Source organism: Bombus flavifrons, chromosome 14, assembly GCF_040668555.2.
Source record: "Bombus flavifrons isolate JBK064 chromosome 14, iyBomFlav1_principal, whole genome shotgun sequence".
NCBI lineage: Eukaryota > Metazoa > Arthropoda > Insecta > Hymenoptera > Apidae > Bombus > Bombus flavifrons.
In genome coordinates this window covers 11474341-11493676 of record NC_138455.1, presented here as the reverse complement: position 1 = coordinate 11493676, position 19336 = coordinate 11474341, and the positions used below count along the sequence as shown (strand labels likewise).

Genomic DNA, 19336 nt, shown 5'->3' with positions numbered 1-19336 from the left:
CTCCGCTCCACCCCCCCCCTTAGCTTTCATCCTCTCGCCCGTTTCCTCGCCTACCGCTCGACCAAGCGACGATCGTTCCCATCGAATACGACTCTGCGACTCTGGACACAAACTACCGACTCCTAATCGTCCTTTGAATAAATCACATCGATTTTACGAGTGTACGAGAAGATGCCGAGTACCGCGCAACACTCCGAGCGAAATGTCAATTTAGCTTCGAACCTCGTTAATTACGCAAATCGTCTCGTTGCCGTTCTCGCCTTGCCGCTCCGTCTTCTTTTCCTTCTATTTTTCAAACGACTTTCGGTAGGTCCTATCCTCGACGCGCCTCTCAAGACGTCCGAGAATAGACAGGACATCGACCGTATTTATCGTCGAGAATGTCGCGCCAGCCTGACTTTATAAAACTCGATGCCGATCGTCGTACCGTGACTGCGTGAAAATCGAGAAACGAGGGACGAGAGGAAAACGATACCGCCGCTGTTTCGTTCGCTCTTCCGGCCTATGAACCAGCTATCGCGAGCATTATTCCAGAAGAGAAGGAGAACGAGATTAGAATACGAATGGCTGGTTGTTTTTGGCAGGACCATGAGCAACGAGGACGCGGAGAAAAGTGCCGCACGAACGTGTCACGTTCTACCGTTTGAAAGAAACCGAACGGAAGGAAACGACGACTGAACGTAAGAACGAAGAGTCGGGTAGAAGTACGTTCGTTTGGCTGGTAGATACCTGGGAAAAATGGAAAGTCGCGAGACTTTGGACCTTCGGTCGTAAAGTGGAAAGACGGCGACCTGCTACGCCAAGGTCCTTTCACACCTTCTCCTCGTTCCGAATTTCTCCACGTATAGCGGAGCTCAGACTCCGATTACACACATCTCACGTGCTTTTTTCCTATTTCGTTGCCATGTCGATACAACGGTACAGCACCGAGATAATAACGTTCGATCGTCTACCGGTGCCACTTACGTATCGGTGTTGCCCACTTACAAAATTAAAATCTAAAAACAGCAACGGCGAGTCTCATACAGCGTACGACACGTTTCTGGCAACTGGGTCAAGCTATAACTTTAAAGCGGTAGAAAATAGATGAATATTTTATCGGATAAGCTGATATTGTTTCGAGTGGCGCGTCGCGCGGTACGTGCGTCTTCTTCGCAAGCGAAATCGTTTCAAGATTTCAGCGTCAATGCTAACAAAAGAAGCAATACGCAACAGTATTTATTATTAGCCAGTGGGACTAGTTAGATACACGACGATCTTTACTTCGTTACATTTTGCGATGAGAAGACGACGACGAAAACACGCCGATCTCTGTCTCTTCCGACGATAATCTCGATGTCAAAAGCAACGAGGCGATATTTTTAATCTCCAGGGGGGCTAAATCGATCGATCAAAATACAAGAATAACGAAAAAGTTTCAATTCAATATCGCAACGTTACGCCGGTTCGCTGTTCTCAAGTTATTGAGTTTCGAAACGTAATAGTTCGATAGAGTCTGTTCGAGGATACGTGCCAGCGGCGCGCAGGATATGCCACTCCGACTGACGAATTTTGCTTCTCAACTTTATAATTCGATAACGCACGACCGATTCGCGAATTCGAACAACTCCATTCGACAACCTGCGTTCCACTCGCGTTGCGACTTTCTTCTCCATTTCTCGTCCTTCTCCTCGCCATTCCATCACGCTTAGATAGATTTTCCGATGCGTCCGAGATACAATCGATAACGCGTTGATATTGTACGACGCGAGCATTGGTCCCAAGAAAAATAACGCTTAAGACCGAGCGTGGAAAATTGAAAAAATCCCTATCTTGCGCACGGCTTCGTGTTCTGCGAATTAATCTTGGGATTTTGCTCGGCAGCTGGCTGGCTACGCGGATGGGATCAACGCGTTGATTCGATCGATCGGTTTTCGCGATCAACGGTGCAATTTGGTTCGACGCGTCCGTCTCGTTGGATATTATCGAGCGATCTCGCGGTCTAGGTCGACGACACGTTCGCGAAAATCGATTTTCCCTGGAAATCAAAGTCGACTCGGCAATTGCTCGCTGTTTCTTACATTGCTCGTGAAAACAAGTACCCACTAGAAATGCAGGCGCGCGCGATATCCAACGGTCGACCTTATTTTCTTCGTGAAAAGTCGTTGAGTCCGCGCCACTAATTAGAATGCATATTCCGACTAGCCGTAATTGTAGGACGCGCAATGCCGGCACCATAATTTCATTACGTCTTAATTAACATGATGGCACGCGCGCGGAGCTTAAGGATCCACGAAATATCATCGAGGACACGTTACACGGTTAATCCACGACCACGGTCGTTGGTTCCATCTTTTCCAAAGTGTATTTCGATGTTCCGTATGACTTTTAACGATTATTTAAGTCGTGTTACGGACAAAGGGTTTGGCGATACGATCGAGAAGGGGACGGATGTACGCTCTTGTCTGTGAGTCACCAGACACTCGCTAGTTTCCAGCGCGAGTCTTAACGAGACAAGTTTTAGTAAAATACGCGTAATAAATCTTGAAAACTTTCAACAGATTCTCGGATAATTCAATGTTTCTTACGACATACGCGGTTAACGAGCGTTACTTCGTTTGGCGATAATCTACGCGAAAGATCGAATCGAAGCTGTAGGATTTTTCTTGTACGAAAACTCGTTTCCGAGTAAGTCGGTGTTCGGGATTCGTCGGTTACACGCGCGCTGTACTCGAATACAACGCAGACAAATTTTTGTGGCATATTCCGTTCAGACCTTCGGCTTTTGTCATTTTGTCAATGTGCAGGACAAAAGTAGGACAAAAAGTAAATGATTTTCCAGAATTGTAATACTAATAAATAAAATTATCGCGTGATATATACGTTTGTGTCTGATTTCTCATTCCTTAGTATTCGATAAATACAAACAGTGTTTCAAACGAGCATTATATCGACGCGTGTCGTATGTATGCAGCAGGCATAACGCGCGAGATCGCGTGTAAACGTACTTGTATTCGACAGATTTTTATTATCGATTTATTCCGAAATAATGCTACGATAAAATGTCACTCCACATTTTCGATTTATTTTTTCATGTAGATTTATACCACTCTTTCGTGTTTTAGTACGAGCCGGAAAACAATCCGTATAAATCAACAGAGAAATTAATACGAATGATCGATATTTCTACCGTATTCTATTTATCGTATCGAAAACAAGCCAGATATCATGCTAATTTACATGTAGCGCATTACCGTTCGAGTTAAAAGTATTTACCAGTACTATCGCGCAACATTAATTCGCAAGTAATGGAATAACGTATTTCGTTACGATACGCGTATTTTCAAGCTTGCGGATAACGTATTAAAGTGGCCGAAACTTTGTACGATTATTATTCCAAAGTTCTTCGTATCTTCGCTATGGTAATAAGCTCGCGGGAAACGGGAAACTCTCTTCTTTAAAACGATTTCAGTTTTATACTGTTACGACTTTCCATTCCTGAGATATCATCGTTTAAAGCGGAGCATAATGTTTAACGTTTTAATATCGTCTTCCTATTTCCGCGATCGAATCTCGCACGCGCACCTACAGTTACCGACCTACCTCACAGGCTCCAACGTCTTACGGGATGGTCAGCTGCGCGTTCAGTCGACGACGTTGTTTTTACTATTACGATCACGCGCACGCATTCTCCGCGATGAAACAGATACCATTCGCTATTTCTCGTAATTCAGAGCTTTCAGGCTTTATATCTCGAGAACCGATCGAGCTTTTAATCCGACGCGATTACAAATACGAAATCACACCACTAGATTTATCTATTCGGATTCTCTCTGTTCGTCGCTGTTCTTCGACACTCTCGTGTTATACCGTGTGTTCTGCTATTCCGTATGATCTTATTAAAGCTACGAAGACAGCTCTGTTCGAAACTCTGTCCTATCAACGACTCCATGATATTTAAAACTCCCATGGAAAGCTTTATGCCGGAGGGTTTTAAAGCCTCGTGCCCTACGTCGCGTTACTCCTTCGGCGCGTTCCGTCTCTGCAAGGGGAATAGATGTCGTCTGGTATGGGAATGAACGGCAGTTTGGTCAACTCTGCGGAAGTTTCGCAGGGTTTAGTTGGCTGTAGTAACCGTTAAGGCGCGTACTCACCAGTAAACATGTTTGCAAACATTTTACGACCATTCTACGATTTTCTCACAAACGGTTCTAGTATTAACCGACTCTCGACCAGTTCTAAAATCTGTAGCCGGCGTTCGCCTAATGATTCGTTCGGCGCTATTTACGCGACTGTCGTCTACGGTTATTCGAATCTCTGATTGATCGCGTACTGAAAATACGGCGATTTGGAAAAAGTCGAAAGACATCAGCTATCGGTATGGGTATTTGTTTATATGTCCGAAGCTTCGAGCTAGATTTTATAAACGACGAAACAAAGATAAAGAGAAAGGAACGATCGAGCGACACCGGTAGCCAAGTACTCGGATGCCTTGCATCGTCTTTGCCTATGAATCGTGGTTAATGGAGATTCGTTAACAGAGATTCGCCGAGACCCGTCGTTTCCTACCGGAAGAAACTTTGATTCCGCGCTAACTACTGGACTCGCGTAATTACCGGCCATACTACAACCCCGACGAAGACGGGGAGAACGGACCGCTACGATGATCGACGCAGGGACGCTACAGGCTGCGCGCTCCAACTCGCGTTCACCGAAGGGCGAAACGTTCGTTCGAGTTAGGCGTTCGAATTCGTGTTCCGGCCAATAGACAACGGAACGAAAGTTCTGCATAGTTGGAAGCAACTCGGCCCTTATTCAACGAGAAGCTCTCGTGGTTGTCGACGAAATCTGCAAGATTGCTGTGTAACCGGAAGAGGAAAAGGCACAGGGACGCGACGAAGCAGACGCGCATGGAAGAGGCCAGGGTTCCGCGAACGAATTCGAAAGAGATCTCGCGGGAGTCGAAGATTGTACGCGCTCGGATGCCTCGAGAAGCATCTTTTTCAGGCGAGAAACCCAACAGAGGTAAGAGGAAGCTTTGCCGCTCGGATTGCGGTCTACGATATTGCGAGTATAAATAAATAAAGCGCGAGGAGAGAGCGGAAAGATATCGAGATTCCTAGCTCCAAGGGATTACCGATCCATCCTCTTCTTCTCGTCTTATTTTTAATCTTATTTACCGTCTCGCTCGGACGCTAAGCGTAAACTCGATACGTTATTGGCTGGCATCTTATCGATGTCTTTACGAGTTCTTCTCGTCTGGTTTCCCTTGCTGTAAATAAGAGAGAAAAATCGCTCGACCCGTCTTCGCGTTTCTTCGTTGCGGTTCCCACTCGTATCGGACCACTCGATCGCTCGCGTCCGACTCCAACGGCTTTGTCGTTTTCCAGGGATTTATTCGCCGGATGACCGCGAATCGATTTATCTCGCGTGCTTTGAACGCGTGCTGAGAACGTCGCCAGCAAAGTAGAATCGTTATGGGAGACTGGCGCGCGACGACGCCGCGTCGAGTCAGACGAAAAATGCCAACGGTTCCTACGACGCCGTCGTTCGCAAGCGTTACGACACCTGTTAGCCTCGCGCACAACGTCGTAGCGAACGCGACGCTACGCGAAAAGCAATATTTTCCAATTAATAACGTCAGCTTCCTCGTTGATCGTATTCGTATGTCAGCCGTTTCTGTCTCTTCGAACGTCCCGATATTTACGAACAACGATGTACGCGTTTGCTTCGGCAGGCGCACAGCCGGCGACGATTTCGCGCCTGTCGTTCCCGAATGTGGCATCTGTACGATCGATCGTAGTCGGTCGATCGAAGAAAGAGACGCGGAAGGACCAGCGAGAATCTCTTTGAAAACGACGCCGCTCGACGACGTTGCACCACGTCCGAGTACTCTTACCTGCACTCGAGAAGCGCACTCTGGCCCCTAAAGGAGTACGGCGGGACGCTTATGTAAAGCAGCTTCAGCCCAGTCACTGTAACAGAAAGAGGAAACAAATTTTTTTTTTTTTTCGGACACCGTCGGAAGCCATATTTCCCCCTTTGGTCTTCTAACTTTCGAAAAATGGGCTGCGACGACTAGCCGAAAGTTAAAGAAGCGCGAAATCTAGCGCATGCTTGGTAGCCGGCAACGGCGTCTTTGTGACCGTTGCCGAGGATCTCTTTCGATTCAAATGCCGCCGAACGCTTGACCTACTGAGAAGCGCACAATGAAAGCATTAAAACTGAACGCCACTCTGTCCCGAATGACATTCCTATGATAAAATCTCGCGGCGACCTTCGAGTCGACCCGTGTTCGACTTGACTCCAGCCACCGACCATTACTTAGTACAAGGAAGAAAAGCTTGGAAAGTTGTGGCTCGATCGAATGACCAAGAGGCGGGGTACGGAGGACGCGAGTGGATTGTACTAGATGTTCAAACAATGCTCCGCAAACTCCATTGTACCGTCCTTTGTGGCCGCTTTCCTTTCTTTCTTCTTCGCTTTCCCATGGTCCTCCCTACTAGAGAGGTACCCGGAAGAAATTCCATCGGATACGGTTGCCGCGAACAAACGACAAACGACACGTAACGATAAATATAAATAAGTAGGTAAATATAGAAAGAAAGAAGGTGGTACGTTTGGTACGAATCCGATTGGTAGAGTGGCCGGTACAGCGGAGTCACTAAGCTACCGAGCAGAACCGAGAGAACGAGACCCTGTCTAGCGCTCGGTGCTCGGTTCAAAGGGGTTTGCGTTTAATTAAGCTCGTGCGATATTTTACGACGGTGACGGTACGCGTGGCTATTCCACGGAGGGCCGGCCTTTCTCTGCATCGTAAAATATACCGTCCGTAATGTATCGTTACGCGAGCAGTGCACAGAGACCGGCAGGTGAGTTTGCTTGAATTATTTCCTTCGGAGAGACGCAATTTTTCGTACGTCCTAACGTGATTTCGAGGCGAGCCTCGACCGAGTACGATTCGTCCCATCGCGTTTTCCTTTTTCTTTTTTTTCCTTTTCTTTTCCTTTTTTTTGCTTCTTTTCCTCTTTTTCTTTTCTTTCGTAAGCGGAATTTCTACACAACGTAACTTCGGCCCGCGAGTCCAGGACGTTCCGCGTACGTGGCTGGCTTATAAGTTACCGTGCTGGAAAGAACCATTCCCAGTGGTTAATCTCTTCCACGGTCGTACCGCTTAATCCACCACTCACGAACCAAGATACATTGTCCTTCTAATTACCCGGACTATGATCTTAATGGACTTGGAAATGCCAAGCGCGTCAGTTCCGTGTGCAAATTACGTAAACGTGGAAGGACTCTTTAATCGCGATGGTACGCGTTACGACGCGCGACTGGCCAACACGAAAAAGCCGACACACGGCCGTGTTTTAAATGCGAATTGCAAATTATCGCCGTTGGGCTGCATAGGGACTCGCCATTCGGTCCTCGCGCTTCAAAGGTATATAGCATGCAGCGTACTCGTTTGGGACTGGCAGTGGGGCTGTATCGATTTGCATCTCACCGCTTGTTTTATCCTTCCAGTTATACTTCGATCAGCCGTTTCGTCGATGAAAACTTTGACTTAAGCTTCTCTATGTGAAAGCTCGTGTCCCGCGTGCTTGTACGTTCCCTTCAAAGCGATACTTTTTAACGCATAGACGGGTTTCGATTACGTGTCGTTATCTCGAGTTAACAACTACGTTGCTCGTGTATACGCGTTTCCAATGGTTGGTCGAGCGCGATTCCATTGATGAAAAATCGATCGATGAGAACCGTGAGAAAGGCAACGATGACGTTTGCCCGAAGAAATTTGATTAGGCGCAAATTTGATATCCGTGCATTAACGAACGTTAAATTAGTTTTCGAATGAATCGCGACTCGCTGCGAATCGATAACTCCGCGCACAGAATCGCCGGTTTGACGTCTCGTTTTGGCTTTGCGGGGTCCGGTTTGGAGAGGTTCGTAGCCACGACAATAACGTCGCTTACGGTGTACGTAACGGAATCGTCCATTGAATTAGAGTGCCCGCGGCGTTTCGAGACAAGCGAGTTCGGGTCCGGACTACTCAGCTTTTGGCCGAACGATCGTGACGCGGGTCACAAGTGCACCCTATCGGCCGCCTCGATTCGCTTTCTCCGCGTTCAGGAATTAATTGCACGCCGGTTCGACTTTGAATAGCCACTCCAAGTCGGCTCTCCACCAAACTCGCCGCTTTCTCTACGCGAACGCGTCCTGTGCCTTCTGTTCCTCTACGTCAGGTATTTCGTCGTCGACGATGTTATCTGCGCGATGGTATGCACGGTCCGATCGAACAGCGTATCCGAACGGGCATAAGGCGATTATTTATGGAAAAGTAAAAACGAAACGTAGAATACAACCTTTGTTCTACGAGCGTTTCTCTTGGTTGTCGCGGCAAAAAAACGAGTCACGAAAATCCTTGCTGATCGTTACTGGACGATCGACGTTAAAATTCGTTAGGAGCGATTCTTCGTTAATTTTGCGCAAATTAATCTAACGAGCTTTCTTCGCAGCGTTGATTCGGTATCGGCCAGGATTCCAATTAAAGCCACAGAGAACCGCTAGTTTCGACGGACCCTTCTCGAATTCTTCGGACCAAATCCGCCAAAGTGAAATTAACGAAGAGCTGTTTAGCTGGCGTTTACCGCGGTACTTCCTAATGTCCGCAAATGCTATCCGTGATGAAATGACCGAGGCGAAATTCCAGTAACGCGATACGGTCGTTGCTATCAGAAGCAATACCATGAAAATACCAGAATTTTCATTATTACCGTTCTATCCTTTTATTTTCTATTTGTTTTACGCTTGTGCGACAGGCGATCGATGTTTCAAAACTTATTTATCCACCTGACGATTGATAATTCTCAAGCCGTGTAACAAATATAAGATGGATTCTCAGCTAGTCTTAATTCCTATAGTTCAGTGTAGTCCAGTTTTCAAACAATCACCAACGTTTTATGGCATGTTGAACGTTCCATCAAAGTTCTCTTTGGTAGATTTCCTATAACCCATGTATAGCTGGTTTCGATGGTTGAACCAGAAAAATGCTTCAAACACAAGTCCGCTGGTATCAAACGGAGAACGTACTCGTGTTAAAAAAGCTTTCAACAGTAGTGTTTTCTCGCAAAAAAAAACCGGTCCTTTGTATTTTTCAAATCATATTCTTAAACTAGAAAAAAGAGCGATCTCTCGACGCGAAATTTACGAAAATTTATTTACTACGAATAAACGAAAGATGTGGAGAACGATAGAGTTGGAAGATGATTAAATCAAGAAGCAACCTAGCACGGTATACGCATACTTGCAAAAAAATTGCAAAAATAATTTCCTGCGGAACGAAGCGCCAGGTGAAAAAGTTTCGTTCTATATTTTCGATTTGTTTTTTCGCGTCGTATCGCTCCCCTGTCGATTACTCGAGCGCTCTGCACGCATATATTCGAGTGCAAGAATGCGAATTTCAAATAGCCGGTTTGTCCCAAAAGAACAAAAGACTTTGCATTTTATCTGTGAACTATGTTCATCGTCATCTCGTCAAAACGGGACAACGTCGCCTCGTTTTGACGACGTGCGTCACGATTTCTCGTTGGATGCGCTAAATGCGCACCGCTAGCTTTCTTTTCTTCTTTTTCAAACATCGGACCAGCGTGTGCAGCGATACGATCGTATCCCGCGTCTATGTACGAGATGTTTTGTCCGTCTCTAGTGCTCCGGTTAGAGAAGCTCCGTCCTCGAATTCCGCCTCGATTCATCGAAATCGTAAAAGCCAATTTACCTGTGATTCAAGGCAAGCAAGATTAATTGGCACGGTAACGAGAGAGCGATACTCATTGAGTTCCGTTTTTCGTCCGGAAACGCACCGGGCTCTATTCCGATTTCCGTCGTCGCACAATATCGTCACGAGCTGAAAAATTCGCGGTCGGCGGAGAATGGTGAAACGCAGCAACCGCCACACAAAGATAGTTCTCCCTTAGACGTTTTTTACTCTGCTTTCGAATGCTCGCCGCGAAAAGGCTTACGGTTAAAAGCGTTTTATTCGCATAGACGCGCGTAATTCGCTCTCCCCTCTCGGTCAATTCGTAACGAGTGACGATTCACGAGCCATTTTTTATACGTCGAGCGTGTAATTGTATGCGCCAGTTGGTGAATCATTTTCTTTTTCTTTTTTTTTCCTCCTTCTCCTTTTTTTTTTTTTTTTTTTTTTGGAAACAAACGAACAAACACAAAGTATTTACAGATAACTCGTTGAAACCTAGCGGTTAGTTTTGCAACACCGTATATATAAATTCTATCGTGGCACCGTCGACGTAGAATCTTATCGAACAATTTCTATTTTTCGACTATAACGCCACGTTGTAAATAATAAATTTTCTTTGGCTGGCCGAATTATTATTCAATACATAATCGCTCGTGTATACCGCAATTAATTAATTACCATGGGATATTACACAGCCAGATTCGTTTCGCAGAGTTCATTTCGTCGAAGAACATCCAAATCGGGCAATTCATCCGACTTGAATGAAAATGTTGAAAGCTAGCTTAAATCACTTGTGCATTCACTTTAATCACGACACGAACCGATTCGAATTTAATCCTTTCAGAAAGTGAAAAAGTGAAATAATGCTAGTAAATCGTACAACGTAGATCTAAAATAAACGCTATTAAAATTGTACGTACGAATTTTAAATAACTGAACTGAACGAATTCGTAACCGCAAAACTGCATGGGAAATAGATAAGGATTTCGTCGGATAAAAATAAGTGGAAAACATAAATGCGAGAGTATCGCCACTTTGGATGATTCGATTGCCGGGGACTGTAATTACGAAGGTAGTAAGCGTGGTATACAATTTGATCCTGTCACACACTTTCGCGCATTTTTCTCCCATGGTTGGGGCTCGCAACGATTCCAGGAATTCTTTGATAAAATCGTTCGATCGGAGGCGATCGGAGCGCGGGAACGCGAGAGAAAAGAATTCCTCGTGTTCCGGATCACAAACGCGCGACCGATTGGCCGAGCGAAATTGTTGCTCGATAGAGAGAACGTTGGCCGGACGGACGTCCGAGAAGTCGTTATCTTATCCTATACAGTGGTTGTTCGGCCAGGTAGGCAGTTAACTCGTATCTGGTCACGCCACCAGTTAAATTCCCCCTTACGTACTTATCGCGAATTAAAGCGCTCCTTCAAAGGGGGCCGGAGACACGGAAAGGTAAAGGCCGTCCTTGTATTATCGCGTTCGGATGAGTTTCACGCGACCGCGCTACCGTCAGTCGACATTAACGTTTTCATTACGCGATTACGATTAACGATCCTGCGAATCTGTTATTTTCTTTTCGGGATCGGGAGGATCGTAGTCTCTTTCTTCTTCGTTTATCCGCGTTACGCTATTCGTACGTACGAACGCGACTGACACGTCCGCGACGATCTTCCACGATATTTGCGATACCGATTTCGAGTTTGTTCCGCGCGTTTGTTCCTCCTTCCTCTGTATGTTCCGCCAACGATCGCGGACTAGGTTAACGATCGTGAGTGGTGAGCTTCGAAAGCACGGACGATCGTAACAGGTGTAGAACAACGATAAAACAGACTCGGTTGGACGTCGTACGACGTCCGCGTACCGTACGATTGTAATATTACGACAAAGTGGCGTTGGAATCAGCGGATGTCCGTCTGGAAATCGAGCGAATATTTGGCAACGTCATCTCGTCCGTGCATCTCTACTTCTCAAGCAAATCAAAATTATTGCGTGTTTTGTACACAAATAAAACGTCGAATAACTTTCCTTCCAGCTTCTTATCTCCTTTTACAGTTGTAAGATCAACGCCAGATAATACGCGTTGGCAATTAGCACGGATTGCTGGTATACGACGAGTTGCCGCAATTTCCGCCAGCTACTTACTTTTCTTAAATAAATCGATCGTTCTATTCGAGGTTCAAGGTCGAACTTCGAGGGACGTTGAAGCGCATGTGACCGGTCGTACAGCCCTATTTTATCATATATTTGCCGCTAGCGTATATTCGGCTGAATTTTTCCCAAAGAATTAACGCGTATTTCGTCGTTCGACGATTTGTTCTCGAGTACACCATCGGACCGCAACGATGGCAATTTATTAAAGCGCGAGCAGCGTATCGTGCGTGCGTACGTACAGAAGGGGTGCGTGTAGGTTAGGCGAAGGAGAACCGCCGAGAAATAAGTGGCGAACACGGAATGTGTGCCGTTGCCCGAGGCCGGACAATCCAGGCGGCGATATAGAAGCGCTTTCCCCTCGACTCGTATCTTTGGTTTCGGTGGCTCTTGTTCCCTCCTACCGTGTAGCTAAAGGTTGGCGTAGTCGTGACGATAAATTTATCCAACGATAAGAGAGCCGATTTTTGTCTTTACGAGCCTCGGTGGGCCCTTCTTTCTGCGAGGAAGCGGAAGAGAAACGGAAAGACAAGTAGAAAAAGAGAGAAAGAGAGAGCGGCTTCCGGGTTATGGCGTGACCGCGTCACGACGCGCGCGTGTCCCTCGGCACACAGCTATTGTAAGCAAAAGGAAAAAGAGGAGTGTAAAAGGAAGGGAAGGAACGACACGGGTGAACAAAAGAGAGGGCCTCCTAAACCGTGGCTTGTGTATGTACGTTCACGGCCCTCGCGTAATGCTATCGAGGCACATTTTCCCCTCGAACGCCTGCTGGGCGGCGAAGGGCGCCGGCGATGCCGGTCAGGCGCGTAAAAACCGCGTACAGATCGCACCCCGTCTGTTTCCGTCGTTGTTTTCGAGAGAGACAACTGGACGTAGCTTTGCTCGAGGGTAGAAAGAAAAGAAAGAAGACGGTCGCGTCCAATGGACAGTGGAGTAGCTACTGGTTTTTCGCGTGCTCCGCGAGTTCATCGATTCCATTGGCCTCGCGGCGACGCGAAATGGGCGATGGGGAGAGTAGAGAAAACTAAAAGAGGAGCGCGGTATATGTGCACGGTTGGCTGACTCAGCTGAAACGCATGCCACATTAATATTAATTATCACGTAGACGGGGCGCGTGTCGTGTCGTGCGCTACTTTTTTCGGCTGAAAACGTTCGGCTCGACGACGGGCCTCTCGAGAGGCAGAGAGAGAGAGAGAGAGAGAGAGAGAGAGAGAGAGAGAGAGAGAGAGAGAGAGAGAGAGGACGAGAGCGAGACCGACACGGAGAACGCGGATCGGCTAGACGAGCGTACCATCTCCTGTCGTTCGACCGCGATCTTTTTTCTTTTAATATTCGCTACGCGACAAGGGGGAACAAAGTGGCCAGCTTTGCGATTAATTATTACCGCGCGCAACCAGAGAACCGCTCGGGGAGAGAAATTTTGCCACGAACACAATTTTTCGAAATGTCTGGCGGGAGGGTCGAGAAGGATCCTGGAGAATGACAAAGGTCAATGGATATCCGGGTTTGCCGGAGTACGCCCATATATCGTGAGAGTCGAAAAGACCCATTAAGGACATTTGTTTGACCTATGAATCCGGTGGAGCTGATGTGACAGAAGGTACAGTTAGTCATCGAGAGTCGGCCGTACAATGCGCGGCAGTTTCACCTACGCCACGAACGTTAATGTACGAAATAAAACAGGCCAGAAGGCTACCGTCTGACACTTTGCATTTCTACGACAAAATCGCGGGATAATTATCTCGCGATTGTGAGATTTCCAACTTAATATCAACGGATTTGAATCCATTCCGATCGCTAGAAAATGCTACGAACTGTCAAACGCGATAGCGACTCTCGAAAACGCTAGCTGAATATATTTATCGTCAAACTGTCAAGAATACGTTCGCTCTCTTTTTCTAGCTGATTACCGATCTCGCGGAAACGAAGAAGTACGTGGAAATTTCGATGGAAACATCCGACGATTAGGAAATTCTTCCGTGCGTATCAGGGATAAAGATACAAGCGATGTGGAGGATGAACGAACTCGCGGACTCGATAGCAGCGGAAGGAAAGTTTTCTCATTGCGTCGAACGAGATAGGTATCGGAAGTTTAGATACGAGGTTGGAACTCGTTCTCGCGGCGATTTCCAAGATAACGCTCTCTCGCAATCTCGGTGAATGGACGCGAAGAAAGCCACGCGAGCAGAGATAGCGGGACCCAATTAAAATCAATCATTCGATATTTATGGAGAGCTCATAGTGGAACGGGTCGCTTCGGTCGAGTTCCATGCGGCTCCATGTTCCCCGAGGGCTGCTACGGCTGGTTCGGTACACATAACCCTTCCATCTGCCATGATACGATAATGGCGGAACCTTCGTGTAGCCTGATACACGGAGACAAACGACCGTGTGTGTGAATTGGGACACGCGCGCGCCACGGTTTGTCGTCACCTCGCCAAAAACTGAACTCGTCGACGGCTAAAACGAGCCAAGGGAAGAAAAGGGAGCGAGAAACGTAACTGGAGCAAAATACAGCCGGGTAAACATCTGTTTGCACAGTCGGAGAAACCAGTTCGACCGACCACGATAACGAAATTGCGAGAGAATTTTCCTTCTCGCGATCCTCCTTCGGATGTAACGTCGATAGAGTATCGTCGTCGCTCGCGAACCACTTTGTATACTAAGCGAATTTGTACACGAAAGGACGAAATGTCCGTGAACGACGATAACAAGAATAAAAATTGCTGTGACGAAAACCGGGACTGTGCTGCTTTCGGGCTTTCCATTCGAGGTAATTGTTCAAAATAGGGTACTTACGTCTTACCGATTTCGACGATCTCGACGCACTTTATCGAGCGATTTCTTCCTATGCTCCGTCGCTCGATTCTACGTTTCAAGATACAGAGGAATTTACGTTTAATGCTGTATAAGGCATCCAAGGCATATAATAAAGCAAGAAACGCTATATTAAAATAGGCCATTGAAAGGCTTTATTGGGAAGTTATAATAAAAACACGGAATACAAAGGAAGAATAATAAAACATATTGACCGAAAAAAAGTAAAACAAACCGAAAATAAAATGTTTCGTTTTCATTGTTTTTCATCTCAATGAACCGATATAATAATCGCTTGATATATCTTTCTTTTGTAAAGTTTCGCACGTATGAAAGCACAATAGCGTAAAATTGAAGGCGATACTAGACACCAACATATTATTCCCATTCTCTATGTCGTATATTTTCCATAACTTTTTAACGAAGCTCTAGCTCAACCATGTTTATAAATCATTCTTCCTCTCATTATACCCATAGAATTTATCGACAAAGTTCGGCCGTCCAAAATCCCGCCATATACACGCGTACATGTATTTAGCAGTCGATGTGTATTTTTGTAGCAATGGAATTGGATCTAGGCTTTTCAACGGCAACAACAACTAAGCCTGTTACATTTTTCATCAACTACAGATCGCAATTTACCGAGTATATTCCATACGAAAACCTGACAGCTATACACCCTTCAATTCAAAATAATTGGCCGAACGATAATTCCTCCGTCGGAGAATTCGCGATCGACGTTGTAGGGAATTTCGATCTTTGTCAGCTTCCCGTGTGCGATTATTCTTCGGTCGTGTGGGTCGCGACAAGTGGAGAGAAGGATCGTATAAGGTGCGAGCGAACGACTGACCAGCGATGTTCGGCCACCCGACGCATTTGAATGTTTAATGAGAGCCGACGATGGGTAGCCACGCTGCTAGTTGTCGATTTCGTCCGTCGCAGAGAAATTTCCATCTAGGATCGTGCATGGCTCGAAGCTACGGTGTTTTCCAGTGTACCGTATGCGAAACTATTTTCGTCGGTTTCGCGATATTCCAGCGACGCGTCTGAAAATCGTATCGCTAGGATGAATAGTAGAACACCGGATATCTGCGTCGAGGGTTTAATTGTCGTCGACCCGTGTAAACCGCGGCTACCAGTAGACCGCGACTACCAATGTAGTTTCGCAGTAGTATTTACCCAGTTTCGTGCAGGCATTTCGTGCCGCCGCGTCGATCGAATCGAAAGACACGTTTTGGCGGCGCGTGGAGGAACCCAGGCGTGGATCGAATTCGACGTTTCGACCGCTACGCCGCTGTACAAACTGAAACGAAAGCGACCGATTGCCAGCAAACGAGAAGAAAACGGTATCGAAGGAATTACGACGGAAGCGTGTTCGACGTACGGTTCGATCTCCGATGGACGCGAATTCGGACTAGTTCGACGCGGAATTCGAAATCGCTTTGGACAGCAGCCAGAAACGGCTCTCTCGTTCGATAGGAAGTTCGGGGGAGAGTATAGGCGGCCGCCCGCGACGCGACGTCCCATTGTTCGTCGACGATGCGTCTTTTCAAAGTTTAAAGACGTTCGATGACGAACGAGCCGCCGGAAACGATTCGTAACGCGAGAGGAATTTTCGCGAGGCGCGCGATGAAGCAGAGAATAAAAAAAAGGAAAAGAAGAAACGGGGTCGGTAAAGTGAGAGAGACGTCAAAGTTGCGGGATAATTTGAATTTCGCAGCAACTTTGAATAGGAAAAAATGTAAGGGCGCGATGTTACCGAAGTTTGACGAATGAATTTTTCCTATCCCTTTCGGCCGTAAAATGGAAAGCGATCAAAGTTCGTCAGGCCTCTGCGCTTACGCATTTTGGCAAACGTTTGCGGTGAAATAACCAGTGGTCTCGTGTAGTCAAATTTTTACGCGCGTGTCCTAATGTAACCGGCGCTAGGAGAAAAAGCGAGAATCACGGTTGCTCTCCGGACACGGAGAAACAAGAGCGAGACAAGTTTGAGTTAATACGGGACCCGGTTTTATGCGCTTTCTCCCGCTACTGTGTCGCGGTTACTTTTGTATTTCGTCGCGTATTTCGTCGCGTATTTCGTCGCGGCGGTGAGCAATGAAAGTATTATTTCTAATTATCTCGGAATATAGAAATACTAACTCGCCATTTTCAGCTTTGTGTCGCGGTATCACGCTACGCGTACGAGCGTTACGACTTTGTTTTCTTCCCACGACTATCTTCCTACCGTAAGCTTCACCGTCGGCAAAAGTCAAATCTTTGTCGGACGAAGATCCGTCTTGATTTACGACGACTGAGACGACGGAGAGACCGGGACGAGCTCGCTTGAAATCGCTTAACGAGACGAGAGCGCGTCGACCAGACCAACCAGGCCGATGGAAAAAGGGTTCGAAGAGGAATCGATCGGAAGCAGAGCGAGCCGGGGCGAGCGTTAACGATTCGACGCGGCGGCACCAATCGTTTTATCGACGAATTAAGCCGAATTAAGGCTGGCCCTACGGGACGACCACGCGCGATTTCACACGCGAACGTTTTTCCATTGAATTTCGAAAAATTGTTTTATCATCGTTTCCCCTCGTCCTCGCGATATCTGTTGCGCCAAAATGCTTCAACAGGGACGACCCATTCGGGAAAATTCGATATTCCTTTGGCTTGGTCGACGCAACACGGCCAACAGCGTTCCGGATACGTATTTTTGCCGGAACAGGTAGGTTGGCGACATTCGGCGGAAAAGTGGAAGCTTCTCGACCCAAAATGGGAACGGAACGAGAATTCGAAGGTACCGTTGCTAGCGGGAGATAACATTTTTCCAATTTCCCACCTAATGTAAATGCCTTCGAGCATAGAACGGAAATAATTCGTCCGACTAATTTCTCCTCTTTTAGCTCCTTTTTCTTCAGACGTTTCACGGATGGAGAGAGAAAGAGAAAAAGAGAACGCGCAGCGCGCAGAGGCGCGGCACCGCGGAAAATAAAACAGAACGAATTAATTAGAAATGTACAGCGCACCGTGTACACCGTGGAAAATACGAAGCGGTTACGATTTAATGAGTTTGCGTTAGGTTCTGAATTGCGGGACAAAATTACGCTGATCTCTGACGGAAGTCGGCGAGGCGCGGTACTACACGCTCGCACCTACGTGTATCGAACAACAAAATCGAAGCGGCGGAGAACGCTCGTGTCACCTGTCGGAATACGCAGCTAAAGTTGTCGGAGTTGGCGCGCGTTGCGTCGAAATTAAAGAAATTAGCGGCGTACGATGCAAGGATAACTCTCGCGTGGGCGTTGCGCGGAAGCGTTCGATTCTTCGTTCGTTTTCTTGTTCCGTCTGCCGAATATTCCGCCAGCGCGTACGGAAATGGGTTCGTTTCGACGCGTGACGCGTCAACGTCCGTTTGAATTTTATCGACCGGCGGATAAATCGAATTTATCGGAAGACCGAGAAATTTCAGCGACGCGACGGATCGGTCGTGGAAAATATCGAGCCGCGCTCTTTTCCTTCTCGCCGCTCTGTGCTATCGCTGTTTCCCACTTCGTTCTCGCTTCCTTTTTTCCAGAGGTAGCTGTACGCGCGCGGAAAATTAGAGGATCCGAGCAACGGGAGGAACTGGCCGGGGAACTCGATTTACATACCTCGACGGGCCTGGATCGCGTCGGATCAAGTTAGCAGGGGCGACGAGTGAACTTAATTAAGCGCGTGCGCGAATCGTGGTTCGCGGCGTACACGTGCCATACACTTCGTTAAATTTTATTCGCTGTAATTGTGCGACTGCGTCATGTCGAGGCTGGCCCTCGGTTCGACTCGAACCTCGAGTCGAGTCGACGCTGGGCTTCATCCAGCCCTTCTCTCTTTAATTACATCCTCGTCGCAGCTTAAGACCGACTCACCGAACCGACCCATTCTCCTCCTCCTCCACCCTCTTTTCCTACGTTTTTGCTGCCGCACCGTATACCGGAACTCGACGCGACCGTTTCGAATCGCGACCGCGCGAGACTAAGCCACCGAGAAAGAGACACCCTCTTGTCAACGGATCTTTTACCGCCGTTGCCTCGTTAGTCGAATGTTAATGAGAAAAATCTTCGTTATCCGACGTTCGAGCGAAAGGTTTGCTCTGAACGGCTCTATCGCCCAACTATCGCGCGCGCGTGTCGTTCCTCCTTCCCTTCGCCGGTTCTTCCGCTTCGAATAATAATTGTTCGGCGCCGTGCCGCGTGAACAAGACGGTCCCGAACGAAGAGAACGCCGTCTTTCATCTCCGTTCAGACGGAATTTGTCCCATTGGGAGATCGGGTTGTTTGCCGATTAGAAAAAGGTAGGGTGAAAGGACGGAGAACATGGACAGAGAAGGGTGGATTCGTAACGCGGATAAAATCCGTGGAAATTGGTGAAAAGCGCGGTTCGATCTTAAACGAGGCTGCTCTGTACGAAGCGTGGTGCGGTGCAGTGACGCGTTCCAACGAATCCCAACAGTTCTCCTAACGACGTCGCATTCCATTACACCGCTTTAAATTCGTCACTTTAACTCGCGTTAACGTCGTTTCGTTACGCGACAACGCTACGATATTTCGTTTAGTCTGGAATTGAAAATTACTACCGCACGAACGCGTCCCAAAACGGCGCGGCGATTGCAACGTGAATATT

The 19336-nt window shown here is 47.2% G+C and overlaps 1 protein-coding gene across 5 annotated transcripts in view; it reads right to left on the bottom strand.

The window, feature by feature from the left end:
• Positions 1–19336, bottom strand: part of LOC138186896 (cell adhesion molecule 2-like) — a 142737-nt gene that overhangs the window by 19812 nt on the left and 103589 nt on the right. For all 5 annotated transcript variants that reach the window (XM_069127185.1, XM_069127183.1, XM_069127181.1 and 2 more), the window contains one exon: positions 5879–5954. In XM_069127185.1, the coding sequence (XP_068983286.1) occupies positions 5879–5954 (76 nt within the window). The remainder of the gene's footprint in view (positions 1–5878; positions 5955–19336) is intronic.